The sequence below is a fragment of the Orcinus orca genome, chromosome X (genome assembly GCF_937001465.1).
Source record: "Orcinus orca chromosome X, mOrcOrc1.1, whole genome shotgun sequence".
In the NCBI taxonomy this organism is placed as follows: domain Eukaryota; kingdom Metazoa; phylum Chordata; class Mammalia; order Artiodactyla; family Delphinidae; genus Orcinus; species Orcinus orca.
This window is the reverse complement of record NC_064580.1, coordinates 67053480-67073740: the sequence shown is the minus strand read 5'-3', so window position 1 is coordinate 67073740 and position 20261 is coordinate 67053480. Positions and strand designations below refer to the sequence as shown.

Genomic DNA, 20261 nt, shown 5'->3' with positions numbered 1-20261 from the left:
ATGTGAGATAATTTACAAAGAACTTATACAAATCAATGAGAAAAAGGTAAACAATCTTATGAAAAAATAGGCAAAGGATACAAGCAAACAGGGTATAGAAAAAGAAATTCAAATGGCCAATACACATGTGAAAAGATGCTCAACCTTATTCATAATTAAAAAATGCAAAGTAAACCATCAATGAATAAATATTTTTTACTTATTGAATTGGAAAAAATAAACTGTTGGTGAGAATGTGGGGAAATGGGCATTCAACTTCTCGTGAAAATATAAACTGGTACACCTTTTTGTGTGGGTGTTGATAATATTTGTCATTTGAGCATTGGTAATATTCATCAGAACTTAACAGCATGTATCCTTTGATCTAGCAGTTGCATTGATAGGCATTGAACATTAGAGATAAATGTGCAAAAGCTGACAAGGATGTTAACTGTACATGGTAAGGGCCAAAAAACCAATCATACAATAGAATACAATATAGTCATTAAAAACAGTGAGGCAGATCTATATGTCCTGATATGGAAAAATCATTTAATAAAGTCTTTTTAAAAGGTACCAAAGATTGGTCATTGTATCACCTTTCTATGTAAAGTTTAAAAAATAATAAATGCTGGTATATGAACTAAAAATGGTTAACAGATGCACACTTTTGTGAATATACTAAAAATTATTGAATTGTAACTTTACAAGGGTGAACTTTATGGTATGTGAATTTTACCTCAATAAAGCTGTTATTTAAAAAGACTGTTAACAGGTTAATACTTGTTAAACTTTGGAGAGAGGAATTATGGAAGGGGGCAGGGAATGAGGTTTTCCTTTTTCGTTATGTAATGCTGAACTATCTGAATTTTCCTACCATAAATATGTATTACTTCTATATTAAGTTTTTAGTTGACTGGGGTTATCTGTGTGGTAGGGTTATAGTTAATTTTTGTTTTTATCTTTATACTTTCCTGCATGAAGAAATTAAGACATACAAAATAAAATGAGAAAACATGAGTCTCTCTAGCTTCATACCAACTATATATATGTAAATCATGAATAAACAAGGGAAAAATTGTACCTGCTTGCAGTATTTGGTTATTGCTGCTCCTAGAGGGTGTTCACTGTTACTTTCAGCAGTTCCCACAATGGCCAGGATCTTATTGCATGACATTCTGTTACTTTCCACTAGAACCTTTACTTGATTCACTACTGGGGTTCCATGGGTTATGGTTCCAGTTTTATCAAATACCACTACCTTTACCTGTAAGAAAATCAAAATACAATGCACCTATATGGCTTGATAATTCTTAGTATCAGCTTTCCAGAAATGAGAAAAAGGTTTACTTTGACAAACACATTACTATCTTGTTTCATAATAAGCTGACCTCTGATTTAATTGGACTAAATAAACTGTCTTTGGGAGAATAAAAAGAAGGGAGAAAAAGGGAAGAAATATCCTTAGTTACACCTAATAGCCCTCCCTTGCAAATGTTCAACGTACTGTGGACATATGTTAAATAACTAGAACTACTTGTTAAGAGTTGACTGTTAATAGGTAATTAAGAGATGCCTCTAGTGCTTCTAGGGAAAGAGAAAGGCTTTCAGTACTAATGAATAGATCTGTAGGGGAAATCTGGGCAGTAGGCAAATGATTATAAGTAAGTAATTAAGTTGAAGTGTGCACCAAATAAGACCTTCTGGGTTGCTTTGACTTTATTGGGTCTAGATGAGAAGCCTGCCCTGAGAAGAGACAGCTCAGGGAACCAACGAGGGAAACTCAGACCAGGTAGGAAAAAGGAAGAGTCTGGAACTAAAGAACAGTCACCTCACAGTAAACTCGGATAATGAAACTTGAGAAATGAATAGCTTGAGGAACTGAGATGAAAAGAGATATGACAATTAAGTACAAAGCATGATTCTGGATGAAATTAAAAACAGCTATAAAGGATTATGGAGTCAGCTGAGGAAACTGGAATATGGACAACAGATTAAACAAGAGTATTATATCAATATCAACTTCTTGATTTTGATCTTTGTACTGTGGTTATGTAAGAGATTGCCCTTGTTCTTAGGAAAGGGGCTTCATATCTGCAGTAAAGGGTATATGGGAGTTCTTTATACTATTCTTTCAACTTTTATTTAAGTTTGAAATCATATCAAAATTTAAAATTACTATAAAAATTAGTAGCCTGTATTCACTGGCTAGATGAGGTTCCAAATCTGTTCTAAGTTGTGTTCTGTGTTTACTACATGCATCTCTTTATAGTTTATATCCTCATAATAAGAACATACTAGAAGGAACATGGTTTTAGTTTAAGTCAAATAGCCTTGATTGAGATTGTGATGGAAATTCTAATAGGAGAGAGATCAGGGACAGGATTATATTCCTCAAGTCATAGTTGCAAACTGTCAGCTGGTGGCAGCAAAGGCAGAGGAACAGCAAGCCCTATCTAACGGCGAACAGCACAAACATGGAGCCACACACAAACGGGTTAGAAGCCTGACAGACTTGGGCAAATTGCCTGAGCAAATATCTATGGTGTCTTCCTGCCCTAAAGACCAGTCTAATCTGAGCTGGGATAGGACTCCAGGTTTTCCACACCAGGGTCTACTCTAAAGAGAGTAGGTCTGGAGTAGTTTTAGAAGTCTCATATAACTAAGGCCAATCCAGAGCAGAACCAAACTGACACCTTTCCTACCTCAACCCTCACGACAGTGCCAGAAGAGGCTCAGCTTATGGGCTATGTAGAAATAATTTAAGACTCTATTTTTCAATACGGGTGCTATTGCCAGTTTGAATGAGACAACTCTTAGTTCTGGGGAGTATCTTACCTTATGAGCCATCTCCAATGGCTCACCACCTTTGATTAGTATGCCATTTTGAGCGCCTACTCCTGTACCCACCATCACGGCAGTTGGAGTGGCCAATCCCAGTGAACAGGGGCATGCAATGCACAGAACTGTGATTGAGGCTTGGAAAGCAAAGCGTATTATTGTTTCTGTTCGGGAGATACTTCTGTTGTAGCCCTTGAGAAGAAATGCATGAATTTTGATTACTGATTCAGAGCTGGATAAAACAAAAGGAACAAAGCTTAACTCTATTTAAATAAAACCAAAATTTTGGAGTCACACATAATCCTGCTTAGCTACCAACATATGTTTTAGCTATTAGTAAGAAAACACTTTTTTTCTTTTATGAATATAAGATATTGTTGACATAACTGGTAAACAAGTTACAGTCCTAAAATCAAGATTTCAATTTTGCTGATTCCAGAGTTACAAACTATGGAGTGAATATAAGGAACATAATAAAAGTCAACTCCCCCCCCCATATTGAGAGAATAAGTGTTTTATTAGGGACTTTCAAATATAGCTGCAAACATACGACCCAATTCTCAACATATTTGATCCTGAACAAAAATAATTCTGTACTTCTGTATACTAACACCATAAAGCTGTCTTTCACACTATTCTTTAAAGACAATGAAAAAAATCACCCAGTTTGCAAAGGTTGCTTCACCACATTTCAATAAAATTCTTTTGGACAAAACAACATGAACTGAGTATATCTGGTAGTATAGCTCTTAGTGACATTGAGTATTTGCTTCTGTGGTTAAGTATGATCGATAGTATTAGGAGAAATCTCCTAAGGACTCCCTGAACTCATGAGAAAAATTCCTGAAGGAGACACGTTCCAAAATACTTCCCAGCAATCCTCTTGTTCAATGAGTACTCAACCAATATGAATCATTTAAAGAAACTTTTTAATATTATACTAATGACCATATCATGTAATAGATACATAGATGTTATGATTCTACCTGTTCTTTAATTGAAGGGAAAAACAGCATGAAACAGTGTACAGCATGGCATTTTTAAAAGAAACACAACAAAGTAAGACTTTCTTAGTAATAATGGTTTTACAGTGCTATGTTCTTACTAAGTTCTCAAATACTTAAACTAAGTGATCATCTAAGAGTTATATATATAGAGAGAGACAGAGTTGGAAGGGATTTTCATAGACATCTAAGCTTATGCTTTCATATATGTCATAAGTGTATGTTTTCACCTACACTAATTCCAACCCTGAAATTTAGGTATTATTATCACTATATTACAGATCACAAAACTGAAGATAAGAGAAATTCAGTGACTTAAAGGTTTTATCTCTAACATGAGGTACAGTCCAGCTCTACTTTACCACTTTATGACACCATACGTTAGAGAACATCATAGAACTAGAGAAAAGCAGACACTAATATTATATTTATAAAGCACTTAATAAATTACAAAGTGTGTCTAATATATATCATCTTATCTAACTTTTACAACTGCAAGTTATGTTGGATGAGCATTATTAAAATCTCACTTGAGAGGTGAGGAAACCGAAGCTCAAAGAGAAATCAAGTTGACCTAAGATCACACTGATGGTATGTGGCAGAGCTGAGATCCCAAGATTTTCCTCAATATATCCATTGTCCTTTATGAAAGCAAAATCATGCTGGGACTCAGACTAAGTATAAAATGTGAAAGGTCACTATAGGCATACCTCGGAGATATTGTGGGTTCAGTTCTAGACCACCGAAATAAAGTGAGTCACAAGAATTCTTTGGTTTCCCAATGAATGTAAAAGTTATGTTTACACTATACCGTAGTCTACTAAATGTGCAACATCATTATGTCTCAAGAAACATGTACATACCTTAATTAAAAAATAATGCTGTTGGAAAAATGGCATCGATAGACTTGCTCGACGCAGAGTTGCCACAAACCTTCAATTTGTAAAAAACACAATATCTGCAAAGCACGATAAAGCAAAGTGCAATACAACGAGGTATGCCTGTACTTGCTTTTGGAAAATCACAAGTCATAATGAAAAAAACCTTTTATGTTTTCTTTTATATTTACAGAAATGCAAATGTTATTCTTATCACCCTCTCACTCCAGTCTGTTAAAGATACCAGTAATTATTAGTTATTTTCCAATTACTTACTTATGCAAAAGATTCACACAGTTTTACATATGAAAAAAGGTGTTATAAGTCACTCACAGGAAAGTAGGTTTCCACGATTTCAAAATTCAGAAATCCAATTATAATCCAAACCAAAAGGGTAGCAATGGAAACAATGACAATAAAAGGAACAAAGTAGCCACTGAGTTTGTCTGCAAACTGCTGGATAGGAGCCTAGAATTAAAAAAAAAAATAATGATATGTATATCAAAGTCTCCTTTTTTGATAATGAATACAGAGCATATTTGGTATTGAGCACAAATATTTTAATAAACTCCATATTAATACAGCTAGAATTAATCAAAGGAACACATAAAAACTAGATCAAGATTTATACTGAGTGGGCTTTCATGAAAATACTTTGTTTCTCCTAGGGAGTTAATTTACCTTTGATGTTTGTGCCTCCTCTACAAGTCTGACAATTTGAGAAAGGGTTGTGTCTGCTCCAACATGGGTTGCACGGATAAGGAGTGACCCATTCTGGTTAATGGAACCAGCAATCACTGTGCTGCCAGACTTCTTAGCCACAGGCATTGCCTCCCCTATATAAGGAGTAAAGATACATTTAGGGAGCATAAATAAATACTATCTTGAAATATACAGTTATTTGTCAATTGTCAATATCTAGAAAGGAGATTCTTATTTCCTGAAATAGAATCTGGACAAATGCCTAGGTGAAGGTTGCCCTCTCTTTTTCTTTATGTCAGTTCTGGGCCAAACCCAGGGATATATAATTTAAACTGGAAAAACCTACTGTGTTAACTCTTATTGGCAGGTACTTTTGGACTTCCACCCTAGTCTTAGATCATTGCTTCTCAACCTATTCCCAAGGAGCCTTTATAAATGTAGGAGAGAGTTCTTGCCTGTAATAACTACAGGTGGAGCATGGGGTACTGCTACTCCAATTTAGTAGGTCAGGGTCACGGATATTAAATGTACCATGTGTAGGATAGTCAGTCAGAACTAAGAACTGTCCCATCCAAACTAGCAATAGCACCCCTACTGAGAAACACAGAATCCTAAATTATTTCCACACAATTCATAAACTGAGCCACTATCGTAAGGACTGAGGTAGGAAAGGTGTTATTTTGGTTCTGCTCTGTATTGGCCTTAGTTATCTAAGATCTCTAAAATTACTCCAGGCTTATTCTCTTTAGAGCTGACCCTGATGTGGAAAACCTGGAGTCCTATCCCAGTTCAGACTAGACCAGTCTTTAGGGCAGGAAGACCCAATAGGCATTTGCTCAGGAAACTTTGCCAAAGTCTACTGGGCTCTACAGCAGAATGTGACAACTTCCTCTGGTTATACATTCTAGTAATTAACAATCCTCAGTGAAAAGAGCCTTCAGTAGCATAAATAAAACCACAAAGAAAATCTGCAGAAACTGATTTAATACATTCTTAAAAAAACTCATATTCTCTTCGCTCATTATTTACTCGGTCCATAGTTTCTACAAAAAGTTCTTCACCTTTCATGTCTATTTTTTTAAACATCTTTATTGGATTATAATTGCTTTACAGTGTTGTGTTAGTTTCTGCTGTATAACAAAATGAATCAGCTATAAGCATATATATATCCCCATATTCCCTCCCTCTTGCATCTCCCTCCCGCCCTCCTTATCCCACATCTCTAGGTGTTCACAAAGCACTGAGTTGATCTCCCTGTGCCATGCAGCTGCTTCACACTAGCTATCTATCTTACATTTGGTAGTGTATATATGTTAATGCTATTCTCTCACTTCGTCCCAGCCTACCCTTCCCCTTCCCCGTGTCCTCATGTCCATTCTCTATGTCTCTGTCTTTCTTCCTGTCCTGCCCCTAGGTTCATCAGAAGCTTTTGGGTTTTTTTTAGATTCCATATATATGTGTTAGCATATGTATTTGTTTTGCATTTTCTGACTTACTTCACTCTGTATGACAGACTCTAGGTCCATCCACCTCACTACAAATAATTCAATTTTGTTTCTTTTTATGGCTGAGTAATATTCCATTGTATATATGTGCCACATCTTCTTTATCCATTCATCCATCGATGGACACTTAGGTTGCTTCCATGTCCTGGCTATTGTAAATAGTGCTGCAATGAACATTATGGTACATGACTTTTTGAATTATGGTTTTCTCAGGGTATATGCCCAGTAGTGGGATTGCTGGGTCATATGGTAGTTCTCTTTTTAGTTTTTTAAGGAACCTCCATACTGTTCTCCATAGTAGCTGTATCAATTTACATTCCCACCAACAGTGCAAGAGGGTTCCCTTTCCTCCACACCCTCTCCAGCATTTATTGTTTGCAGATTTTTTGATGATGGCCATTCTGACCGGTATGAGGTGATACCTCATTGTAGTTTTTTTTCTTTTTAACATCTTTATTGGAGTATAATTGCTTTACAATGGTGTGTTAGTTTCTGCTTTATAACAAAGTGAATCAGTTATACATATACATATGTTCCCATATCTCTTCCCTCTTGCATCTCCCTCCCTCCCACCCTCTCTATCCCACCCCTCTAGGTGCCACAAACCACCAAGCTGATCTCCCTGTGCTATGCGGCTGCTTCCCACTAGCTATCTATTTTACATTTGATAGTGTATATATGTCCATGCCACTCTCTCACTTTCTCACAGCTTACCCTTCCCCCTCCCCATATCCTCAAGTCCATTCTCTAGTAGGTCTGTGTCTTTATTCCTGTCTTACCCCTAGGTTCTTCATGACCTTTTATTTTTTTTCTTACATTTCAAATATATGTGTTAGCATACAGTATTTGTTTTTCTCTTTCTGACTTACTTCACTCTGTATGACAGACTCTAGGTCCATCCACCTCACTACAAATATCTCAATTTCGTTTCTTTTTTATGACTGAGTAATATTCCATTGTATATATGTGCCACATCTTCTTTATCCATTCATCTGATGATGGACACTTAGGTTGCTTCCATGTCCTGGCTATTGTAAATAGAGCTGCAATGAACATATTGGTACATGACTCTTTATGAATTATAGTTTTCTCAGGGTATATGCCCAGTAGTGGGATTTCTGGGTCGTATGATACTTGTATTTGTAGTTTTTAAAGAAACCTCCATACTGTTCTCCATAGTGGCTGTATCAATTTACATTCCCACCAACAGTGCAAGAGTGTTCCCTTTTCTCCACACCCTCTCCAGCATTTATTGTTTCTAGATTTTTTGATGATGGCCATTCTGACCGGTGTGAGATGATATCTCATTTTAGTTTTGATCAGCAATTCTCTAAATATTAGTGATGTTGAGCATCCTTTCATGTGTTTGTTGGCAATCTGTATATCTTCTTTAGAGAAATGTCTATTTAGGTCTTCTGCCCATTTTTGGATTGGGTTCTTTGTTTTTTTGATATTGAGCTGCTTGTATATTTTGGAGATTAATCCTTTGTCAGTTGCTTCGTTGCAAATATTTTTTCCATTCCGAGGGTTGTCTTTTCGTCTTGTTTATGGTTTCCTTTGCTGTGCAAAAGCTTTTAAGTTTCATTAGGTCCCATTTTTAAATTTTTGTTTTTAATTCCATTTCTCTAGGAGGTGGGTCAAAAAGGATATTGATGTGACTTATGTGACAGAGTGTTCTGCCTCTGTTTTCCTCTAAGAGTTTAATAGTGTCTGGCCTTACATTTAGGTCTTTAATCCATTTTCAGTTTATATTTTGTGTATGGTGTTAGGGAATGTTGCAATTTCATTCTTTTACATGTAGCTGTCCAGTTTTCTCAGCACCACTTATTGAAGAGGCTGTCCTTTCTCCATTGTATATTCTTGCATCCTTTATCAAAGATAAGGTGACCATAGGTGTGTGGGTTTATATCTGGGATTTCTATCCTGTTCCATTGATCTATCTTTCTGTTTTTGTGCCAGTACCATACTGCCTTGATTCCTGTAGCTTTGTAACATAGTCTGACGTCCGGGAGCCTGATTCCTCCAGCTCCGTTTTTCTTTCTCGAGATTGTTTTGGCTATTCAGGGTCTTTTGTGTTTCTATACAAATTGGGCAATTTTTTGTTCTAGTTCTGTGAAAAATTTCATTGGTAGTTTGATAGGGATTACACTGAATCTGTAGATTGCTTTGGGCAGTATAGTCATTTTCACAATGTTGATTCTTCCTATCCAAGAACATAGTATATCTTTCCATATGTTTGTATCATCTTTAATTTCTTTAATCAGTGTCTCATAGTTTTCTGTATACAGGTCTTTTGTCTCCTTAGGTAGGTTTATTCCTGGTATGTTATTCTCTTTGTTGCAATGGTAAATGGGAGTGTTTCCTTAACTTCTCTTTCAGATTTTTCATCATTAGTGTATAGGAATGCAAGAGATTTCTGGGCATTAATTTTGTATCATGCAACTCTACCAAATTCATTGATTAGCTCTAGTAGTTTTCTGGTAGCATCTTTAGGGTTCTCTACGTAGAGTATCATGTCATCAGCAAACAGGGACAGTTTTACTTCTTCTCCAATTTATATTTCTTTTATTTCTTTTTCTTCTCTGATTGCCATGGCTAAAACTTCCAAAACTTTGTTGAATGATAGTGGTGAGAGTGGACAACTTTTTCTTGTTCCTATCTTAGGGATAATGGTTTCAGTTTTTCATAACTGAGAATGATGTTGGCTGTGGGTTTGTCATATATGGCCTTTATTATGTTGAGGTAGGTTCCCTATATGCCTACATTCTGGAGAGTTTCTATCATAAACAGGTGTTGAATCTTGTCAAAAGTTTTTTCTGCATCTATTGAAATGATCATATGGTTTTTCTCCTTCAATTTGTTAATATGGTGTATCACAATGATTGATATGTGTATATTGAAGAATCCGTGCATTCCTGGGATAAACCCCACTTGATCATGGTGTATGATCCTTTTAATGTGCAGTTGGATTCTGTTTGGTAGTATTTTGTTGAGGATTTTTGCATCTATGTTCATCAGAGATATCGGGCTGTAGTTTCTTTTGTGACATCCTTGTCTGGTTTTGCTATCAGGGTGACAGTGGCCTCATAGAATGAGTTTGGGAGTCTTCCTCCCTCTGTTGTATTTTGGAAGAGTTTGAGAAGGATAGGTGTTAGCTCTTCCCTAAATGCTTGATAGAATTCACCTGTGAAGCCACCTGGCCCTGGGCTTTTGCTTGTTGGAAGATTTTTTATCATAGTTTCAATTTCAGTGCTTCTGATGGGTCTGTTTATATTTTCTGCTTCTTCCTGGTTCAGTGTCAGAAGGTTGTGCTTTTCTAAGAATGTGTCCATTTCTTCCAGGTTGCCCATTTTATTGGCATAGACTTGCTTGTGGTAATCTCTCATGATCCACTGTATTTTTGCAGTATCAGTTTTTACTTCTCCTTTTTCATTTCTAATTCTGTTGATTTGAGTCTTCTCCCTTTTTTTCTTGAGTCTGGCTAATGATTTATCAATTTTGTTTATCTTCTCAAAGAACCAGCTTTTAGTTTTACTGATCTTTGCTACTGTTTCCTTCATTTCTTTTTCATTTATTTCTGATCTGATATTTAAGATTTATTTCCTTCTACTAACTTACAGGGTTTTTTTGTTCTTCTTTCTCTAATTGCTTTAGATGGAAGGTTAGTTTGTTTATTTGAGATTTTTCTTTTTTTTGAGGTAGGACTGTATTGCTATAAACTTCCCTCTTAGAACTGCTTTTGCTGCATCCCATAGATTTTGGGTTGTTGTGTTTTCATTGTCATTTGTTTCCAGGTATTTTTTGATTTCCTCTTTGATTTCTTCAGTGATCTCTTCGTTATTTACTAGTGTATTGTTTAGCCTCCATGTGTTTGTATTTTTTACATTTTTTCCCTGTAATTGATATCTAGTCTCACAGCACTGTGGTCAGAAAAGGTACTTGATACAATTTCAATTTTCTTCAATTTACCAAGGCTTGATTTGTTACCCAAGATATGATCTATCCTGGAGAATGTTCCATGAGCACTTGAGAAGAAAGTGAATTCTGTTGTTTTTGGATGGAATGTCCTATAAATATCAATTAAGTCCATCTTGTTTAATGTATCATTTAAAGCTTGTGTTTCCTTATTTATTTTCATTTTGGATGATGTGTCCATTGGTGAAAGTGGGGTGTTGAAGTCCCCTACTATGATTGTGTTACTGTCGATTTCCCCTTTTATGGCTGTTAGCATTTGCCTTATGCATTGAGGTGCTCCTATGTTGGGTGCATAAATATTTACAATTGTTATATATTCTTCTTGGATTGATTCCTTGATCATTATGTAGTGTCCTTCTTTGTCTCTTGTAATAGTCTTTATTTTAAAGTCTATTTTGTCTGATAGGAGAATTGCTACTCCAGCTTTCTTTTGATTTCCATTTGCATGGAATATCTTTTTCCATCCCCTCACTTTCAGTCTGTATGTGTCACTAGGTCTGAAGTGGGTCTCTTGTAGACAGCATATATATGGGTCCTGTTTTTGTATCCATTCAGCCAGTCTATGTCTTTTGGTTGGTGCATTTAATCCATTTACATTTAAGGTAATTACTGATATGTATGTTCCTATTCCCATTTCTTAATTGTTTTGGGTTTGTTTTTGTAGGTCTTTTCCTTCTCTTTTTTTGCCTGCCTAGAGAAGTTCCTTTAGCATTTGTTGTAAAGCTGGTTTGGTGGTGCTGAATTCTCTGTACTTTTGCTTATGTGTAAAGGTTTTAATTAATCCATCAAAACTGAATGAGGGGGCTTCCCTGGTGGCACAGTGGTTTGAGAGTCTGCCTGCCGATGCAGGGGACACGCTTCGTGCCCTGGTCCGGGAAGGTCCCACATGCCGTGGAGCGGCTGGGCCCGTGAGCCATGGTCGCTGAGTCTGTGTGTCCGGAGCCTGTGCTCCACAAGAGGAGAGGCCACAACAGTGAGACGCCCGTGTACCACAAAAACAAAAGAAAAAAAAATGAATGAGATCTTTGCTGGGTAGAGTAATCTCGGTTGTAGTATTTTCCCTTTCATCACTTTGAATATGTCCTGCCACTCCCTTGTGGCTTGCAGAGTTTCTGCCAAAAAATCAGCTGTAAACCTTATGGAGATTCCCTCATATGTTATTTGTTGCTTTTTCCTTGCTGCTTTTAACATTTTTCTTTGTATTTAATTTTTGATAGTTATTTAATGTGTCTCAGCATGTTTCTCTTTGTGTTTATCCTGCATGGTACTCTCTGTGCTTCCTGGACTTGATTGACTATTTCCTTTCCCATGTTAGGGAAGTTTTCGACTATAATCTCTTCAAATATTTTCTCAGATCTTTTCTTTATCTCTTCTTCTTCAGGGACCCCTGTAATCCAAATGTTAGTGCATTTAATGTTGTCCCCAAAGTCTCTGAGACTGCCCTCAATTCTTTTTATTCTGTTTTCTTCATTCTGCTCCCTGTCAGTTATTTCCACCATTTTATCTTCCAGGTCACTTATCCGTTCTGCTGCCTCAGTTATTCTGTTACTGATTCCTTCTAGAGTATTTTTAATTTCAGTAACTGTGTTGTTCATCACTGTTTGTTTCCTCTTTAGCTCTTCTTGATCCTTGTTAAATGTTTCTTGTATTTTCTTCATTCTGTTTCCAAGATTTTGGATCATCTTTACTATCATTTGTCTGAATTCTTTTCCAGGTAGGTTGCCTATTTCATCTTCATTTATTTGGTCTTGTAGTTTTTTACCTTGCTCCTTCATCTGTAACATATTTTTTTGTCATTTCATTTTTTTTTCTTTGATGGGTGGTGGTGTATTCCTGTCTTACTGGTAGTTTGGCCTGAGACATCCAGCACTGGAGTTTGCAGGCAGTTGGATAGAGCTGGGTCTTGGTGCTGATATGAGGACCTCCGGGAGGCCTCACTCCAATTGATATTCCCTGGGGTCTGAGGTTGTCTGTTAGTCCAGTGGCTTGGACTCTGAGCTCCCACCACAGGAGCTCAGGCCAAACCTCCAGCCTCAGAACCAAGATCCCGCAAGCTTTGTGGTGTGGTAAAGAAAGAAAAAAAAGGTAGAAAGAAAGAAAAAAAGGAGCAGTACAATATCAACGAATAAAAAATAAAATAAAATTAGAAAGATAAAAATTGTATTAGGAAAAATAAAATTATAATTGAAACAACTGCAACAAGGTAAAATAAAACCACAATAGAAAAAAGAAAAAAAAACAAGGTGGGGGTCAGGGAAGAAGCCAAAAGGAGAGATCACTAACAAAGTATAAAGAATAAAATAAAATTACAAAAATAAAAGAAAAAAATAAAAAAGACTTGGCTATGGGGGTGGAGTTAAGGGGGGTGGAACTTAGGCAGGTGCAGGGTTTAGGGTGCGGCAGGACCTAGGCGGGTGGGGAAGTGACATTTGAGCGTGGGGTGGGGCCTAGACGGGGAGACATTCAAGCATGGGGAGGGGCCTCTGCTTAGGACCTGCGCTAAAGGGGACAGGCAGCACGTGGAAATGAGGGCCTCTGGAGTGTGGAGTTCCCGAGTTTGGAGGTAGGGCCCTGGGTGAGGGTGTGTGGGTGGGGTTTAGGCCCAGCTCATTGGAGGGGGTCTCCGAGTGTAGAGTTAGGGCCCTGGGTGGGGGTGGGGGGCAGGGCTTGGGCTCTGTGTGGCAGGAGGGAGGCTCCAAGGGCAGAGGATTAGGCCTAGGAGCCCAACAGGTGCCCCGGTGCCTAAGTGGACAGGGAAAGCACTGGCCCCTTCCCTTCCGTTCCTTCTTGCCCCTCCCCCACTGCCTCCCCCAGGGTCTCCCCTGTTCCTGATGGACTCCTAACGTGGGTGGGTCCCACTGGGTGTAGGAACGCCTCCCCTCCCCCAGCCACCCCTCAGGGGTGCCAGTCCCAGAGGTCCGGACTTTACTTTTGCTCCCCCTTCCCTCCCACTCCCTCAGGACCTGCACGGCTGGAGGGGGCCTAGGTGGGCAGAGAATCAGGCCCGGGATCTCAGGAGGTTCCAGGGCCCAAGTGAGCAGGGGAAGCCTGGCCATGCTCCCTTTTGATCCTCTGTCCTCCCAGTGGTTCCCTAATTTCCTCCTTCGGGTGTGGGATCCCTGCCCCTCAGGGGCGCCAGTCCCATCCCACCTCCACTTCTCCTCCCCCTTCACTCCCCCCATGCCCCATGTCCTACCCGGTGGCTGGGGGTTCCTCTCATCCCGTTAGGTGTCTGTGGTTCCCCACTGGTGCCTGGTAGGTGCCCTAGTTGTGAGGAGATGCGAATTCTGCATCCTCCTAGTATGCCATCTTTTGGACTTCTTTCATGCCTATTTTTAATTAACACTTTGGATTCACTTCACTTTCATGTCATGATCCTCTGAAAGAACATACCTGTGATGAGGGACTCATCTACCATAGAATGTCCTTCAATAACACGCCCATCCACTGGAAATTTGCCTCCTGGAACCACTTTAATGATGTCTCCACGTTGTACAAGCTCCACATCCACTTGCTCTTCACTGGATATGAGTTAAAATAAAAAGCACCATGACAGTATGCTTCTCCCCCTGATCTTTCCATGCAAGCTTTTTAGTTGACATCAAGCTTGTGGCCCCATAATTGCTACCAATGGAAGTTAAAACCAACATTTAAGTTAGGAACTACAGTGTCAGTCTTTTTCACTGTTGGGGAATAGCTCAGCAGCTAGCACAAAGAAGCACTCTAAATATTTGTTGAATAGTCATTGAACTAATAAATGAAAGCTTTAGAAAGAATGTAATGGGTTTTACTGAACAAAAGAACTAATTTATTGTATGCATTTGCCTAAATAATTTTATGAGGAAAGGAATGAGAAATACAAAAGAATGAAATCTAATCAAGTCTTTAGCTCTAACTTCCAGTTTACAGGTAATATAGGAGTTATAGAACAAGTTAAATGATTCCAGACAGAAACAGAGACAAATTTGGACTGTGGGATTTTCTAAAGGACTACTGATAGATGTTTCTTTACCAAGTCAAATGTATGGAGAGGGAGGAGCAGGGAGGAACAAGGGAGGGAGAACTGGAGAGAGGAGCTATTCTACATTAAAACAAACATGTCAGGAGAAAGACAAATACTGTATGATGTCACTTATATGTGCAATCTAAAAAATACAACAAACTAGTAAGTACAACAAAAAAGAAGCAGACTCACAGATGTAGAGAAATAACTAGTGGTTACCAGTGGGAAAAGGGAACGGTGAAGAACAATATAGGGTAGAGGATTAAGAGGTACAAACTACTATGTATAAAATAAATAAGTGACAAGGATATATTGTACAACATGGGGAACATGGCCAATATTTTATAATAGCTATAAATGGAGTATAATCTTTAAAAATTGTGAATCACTACATTGTACACTTGTAACTTATATACTATTGTACATGAACTATAACTCAATTAAAAAATAAAAAAAAACCCAAACAGGGGCTTCCCTGGTGGCGCAGTGGTTAAGAATCTGCCTGACAATGCAGGGGACACGGGTTCGATCCCTGGTCTGGGAAGATTGCACATGCTGTGGAGCAACTAGGCCTGTGCGCCACAACTACTGAGCCTGCAAGCCACAACTACCGAGCCCATGCACCACAACTACTGAAGCCTGTGCACCTAGAGCCTGTGCTCTGCAACAAGAGAAGCAACCACCATGAGAAGCCCGTGCACTGTAGCGAAGAGTAGCCCCTGCTCGCTGAAACCAGAGACAGCCCGCACACAGCAATGAAGACCCAACACAGCCAAAACAAAACAAAACAAAACAAAAAACTCAAAACTTAAAACAAACAAACATATCAGTCAAATGCAGTGACACATGGACCTTTTCTGAATTCCATTTCAAACAAAGAAACTTAAAACAGTTTGGAGACAACAGGAGAAATGTTAATATGGACTGTGTATTAGATCACATTAAAGAATAATTGTTCATTTTGTTAGATGCAGTATGGGCATTATGATTATATAAGACTATGTCCTTTTTTAGAAATACAACAGGAATATCTGCAGTAAAACCATATAACCATATAACCATATAACTGGGATTTACTTTAAAATTCTCCTGCAACAACAGAAAGAAAAATAGATTGTATAGACGAAGTAAAGTGTGGCAAAATGTGAATAATTGTTAAATCTGGGAGATAGATTATGTGAGTTCATTATACCTTTCTCTCTACTTCTGTGTATATTTGATATTTTTCCTAAGAAGTTAAAAAGAGAAGGAAGAATAATGAAGGTAAATACCTCAAGACGATATTATCAGAGTCGAGAGTTACAATAGTTGCTTCTGTAGCTTGTAGTGAAATTAGTTTGGCAAGAGCCTCTGATGTTTTGCCCTATAAATTAAAACACATACGTTAACAATGCTAAGGAAGAAAAAGTCTTATGTAAAATAAAGGCATAATCTTTAACATTTACTTAAAAGACACCTTTAGGAATGTTAATTAATTCAAATCAGAAAATGTTTCACTTTGAAAATATGAAGTACACAAAATATAAAATGTATTATTAGGTATAATTTATACATAAATAATGTAAATTAATAAGAAAAACATCAGAACCCAATAGGTACATGAGCAAAGGACATAAATAGGCAATTCATTTAAGAAGAAATATAATACCTGCTGTGTAGAAAATGTTTACCTCTGCTATTAATGGAAGAAATGCAAACTAAAGCAACTCTATGATACCATTTAATGCCTACTAACTTAGCAAAAATTTAGATAGGAGTCAGTGCTGATGAAGTTGTAGTAAAACTACTTCACTAACATACCCTTGATGGCAAAAATTGTTAAGATTAGTAGCATGAGCCATAGAAAGATTTATGCCCTTTAATCATATCCTTTGTAATTTATCCTAAGATAGTAATTCAGTAGAAATAACTATTAACCATGTTTAATGCAGGATTACCTAAAATTAAACTCTGGAAACAATCTAATTGAGAATAAAATCAGAATGGTTTAGTAAATTATAGCACATTGATTTAAGAGAATATTATTCAGAAACACTGAGTAATTATCTAGACTGCAAAAATGGGGAAAAAACTTTAAAGTGTTAAGGGCACAAAGTGGTATGGATACCATGTTTGCCACACCGTAAAATATAAACGTATGTAGAACAGGATTAGAAAGTGATTTCCGTTATACCATGGGATTGTGGGTGAATTTTTTTCCATCATTATTTTAAATCTGTGGTCGCATCAATTTTTCCATTAATAATGTGATATAAGTAAAATAAGTACTCTTAAATGTCTCTTAAAATAAACAAGGACACACTATATTATCTAAAGTACTAATTCCATAAATTTGGTAAATCTTCTAAAGGAATATTTAACCTAAAATACTGCCAAAACAAAAATACTTCTTTTAGTACATCGTTAACTACATAAATCAATGTATATTTCCAATAATTGGTCTAGAAAATATTATGGTCATTTACCCACCCAAGATTTTAATAAATGTCACCCTTTCTTACTTTACCTTTGCTACATGTTCCAGCCACCGGCCTAGTGCAATAAACACAAATAGCATAGGAGGTGTGTCAAAGAAAGTAACAGGGTTCACTGTGGCTCTCTCATACATTGCAACCAGAAGAATAACTAAAGAATAAGCAAATGCAATGGTAGTTGCCAGCACAATCAGTACGTCCATATTTGCAGTTTTATGTTTCAGTGCTTTGTAGGCCTGAATGTAGAAGTGCCAGCCTCCAAAAAACTGTAATATAGAAACAGTGATTAGTGCTTTTACAAAAAGCTGAAATTCACATATATACCTCAATAACTAAGATATAGTATCAATGTTAATTTCCTTTGGCTTTTATTTAATCCATAAACAACTAAGGAGAGATTATTTTTTTTGGCTGCACCATGCGGCCTGCAGGATCTTAGTTCCCCAACCAGGGATCGAACCTGGGCCATGGGAAATTCCCCTAAGGAGAGTTTTTTTTTTTTTTAAGCTGAAACAATAGTGCTTGTATTTTAGCAGATACGTGTGTGTGTGCGTGTGGGGGGGGTGGATTCAAATTGCTGTACAAGCCCTTGGCAGCTCTCTGCTATGATCCAATGGATATTCCATAATATAAAGAAAGTCAAGTGGTTCTCGGATTCTTCTTTTTGAAGCCAACAAAAACAAGAACCAGGAAAAGAATTACATTCTTTTGAGAATGATTTTTTATATAAAACTCACCTCCCTCTTTTCAAATTCAACCTATCACAAGCTATTGGATCTGTCCACTGTTTTCGTTAGGAAACATAACCGAAAAGCTTATTGTTCATTAGTATAGAGAAACATACTAAGATGTTTTAAAAATACTTATTGCTTTTTATAAGGATCAGAAAAAGGAATAGATCTATTAGATGGAAGTGTTCCACAGTAAAAGTTTATCTCAAAAGAAGAGTTGAAAAGTCCAAAGAAGACATACAGATGGCCAAGAAACACATGAAAAGATTTTCAACATCACTAATTATTTGAGAAATGAAAATCAAAACTACAATGAGGTATCACCTCACAGCGGTCAGAATAGCCATCATCAGAAAATCTACAAACAATAAATGCTGGAGTGGCTGTGGAGAAAAGGGAACCCTCTTGCACTGCTGGTGGGAATGTAAATTGATACAGCCTCTACGGAGAACAGTATTGAGGTTCCTCAAGAAACAAAATAGAATTACCATATGACCCAGCAATCCCACTACTGGGCATATACCCAGAGAAAACCATAATTCAAAAAGACACATGCACCCAATGTTCATTGCAGCACTATTTACAATAGCCAGGTCATGGAAGCAACCTAAATGGCCACTGACAGACAAATGGGTAAAGAAGATGTGGTACATATATACAATGGAATATTACTCAGCCATAAAAGAGAATGAAATTGGATTATTTGTAGAGACATGGATGGACCTAGAGACTGTCAAACAGAGTGAAGTAAGTCATAAAAAGAAAAACAAATGTCGTATATTAACGCATATATGTGGAATCTAGAAAAATGGTACAGATGAACCGGTTTGCAAGGCAGAAACGGAGACACAGATGTAGAGAACAAACGTATGGACACCAAGGGGGAAAGTGGGGGCCAGGGGAGGATGATGAATTGGGAGATTGGGATTGACATATATACACTAATATGTATAAAATGGATAACTAATAAGAACCTGCTGTACAAAAAAAAGAAATAAAATAAAATTAAAAAAAAAACATACAGAGAGTAATGAACTTAAGTGCCATGGAGAAATAATATAACTATTATGATTATTTTACAGAATAAATTAATAATAAATATATTAAAATAAAATATATTTAATATAATTTATATAAAGAGAATTTTAATGCATTTAATATAAAATATAAATATAAAGAAATAAAATACAACATTTTATCAATTCTTTTCCAACTTAGGTTGTTACAGAATATTGAGCAGACAATGTTATGTGGCAGCCTGAATGGAAGGGGAATCTGGGGGAGAATGGATACATGTATATGTATGGCTGAGTCACTTTGCTGTGCACCTGAAACTATCACAACGTTGTTTATCGGCTACACTCCAATATAAAATAAAAAGTTAAAAAAAAAGAATATTGAGCAGTTCCCTGTGCTATACAGTAGGTCCTTGTTGGCCATTATCCATTTTAAATATAGCAGCATGTACACGTCAATCCCAGACTTCCTACGTGCATATGTATAACTGAATCACTTTGTTGTACACCTGAAACTAACACAACATTATTAATCTATTGTACTCCAATATAAAATAAAAAGTTAAAAAAGACAATAAAAATAAAATAAAGTATAACATTTTATTATTATAATAACTTTAAATATAAAGTTACATACAATAGCAGATATGAATACCAAATTCATAACTGAAGATGAATTGAACTCTTATTCTCTGCTTTGTCATTAAACAGTATCCTTCGGGGTTAAAATGGAATTTATTATTATCTACTTTAACCACTCAGTTTAAGATTATTTTTGTAAAGCATCCAGCATAAAATGATCGTACTTCTGGCCAATATTTGTTGTACGATTGAAAATAGCCTCACCTATCACATTTTGGCTATTTTTCATTATTAACAAATATACTTGCTAACATTTCACTTGCCTGTACAGGTACACACAATAAAAAAGATAGCAAATTCATAATGGACAATCCTGGCAGGATCTGGCGCTCCAGGAACGTAGAAGAATGAATGCTAATCATTTCTTCTTGGCTCATGTTCTGATTATGGTGAAGAGTTGCAAGGTGGTGGTCCATAACCATCATATATATCATCAGCCCCATTACAGGAATACAGAAAAACAGGCTCACAAGAAAGGCCCGTCGCCATCTAATATAGAAGAGAAAAATCA

The 20261-nt window shown here is 36.9% G+C and overlaps 1 protein-coding gene across 2 annotated transcripts in view; it reads right to left on the bottom strand.

Moving 5' to 3' along the window:
* The window catches only part of ATP7A (ATPase copper transporting alpha), a 143052-nt gene that overhangs the window by 15763 nt on the left and 107028 nt on the right, over window positions 1–20261 (bottom strand). For both annotated transcript variants that reach the window (XM_049705078.1, XM_004280441.4), the window contains 8 exons: window positions 20014–20239; window positions 17394–17627; window positions 16159–16250; window positions 14278–14405; window positions 5384–5538; window positions 5036–5170; window positions 2818–3012; window positions 1064–1246 (listed from right to left, as the gene is read on the bottom strand). In XM_049705078.1, coding sequence (XP_049561035.1) covers window positions 1064–1246; window positions 2818–3012; window positions 5036–5170; window positions 5384–5538; window positions 14278–14405; window positions 16159–16250; window positions 17394–17627; window positions 20014–20239 — 1348 coding nt within the window. The remainder of the gene's footprint in view (window positions 1–1063; window positions 1247–2817; window positions 3013–5035; window positions 5171–5383; window positions 5539–14277; window positions 14406–16158; window positions 16251–17393; window positions 17628–20013; window positions 20240–20261) is intronic.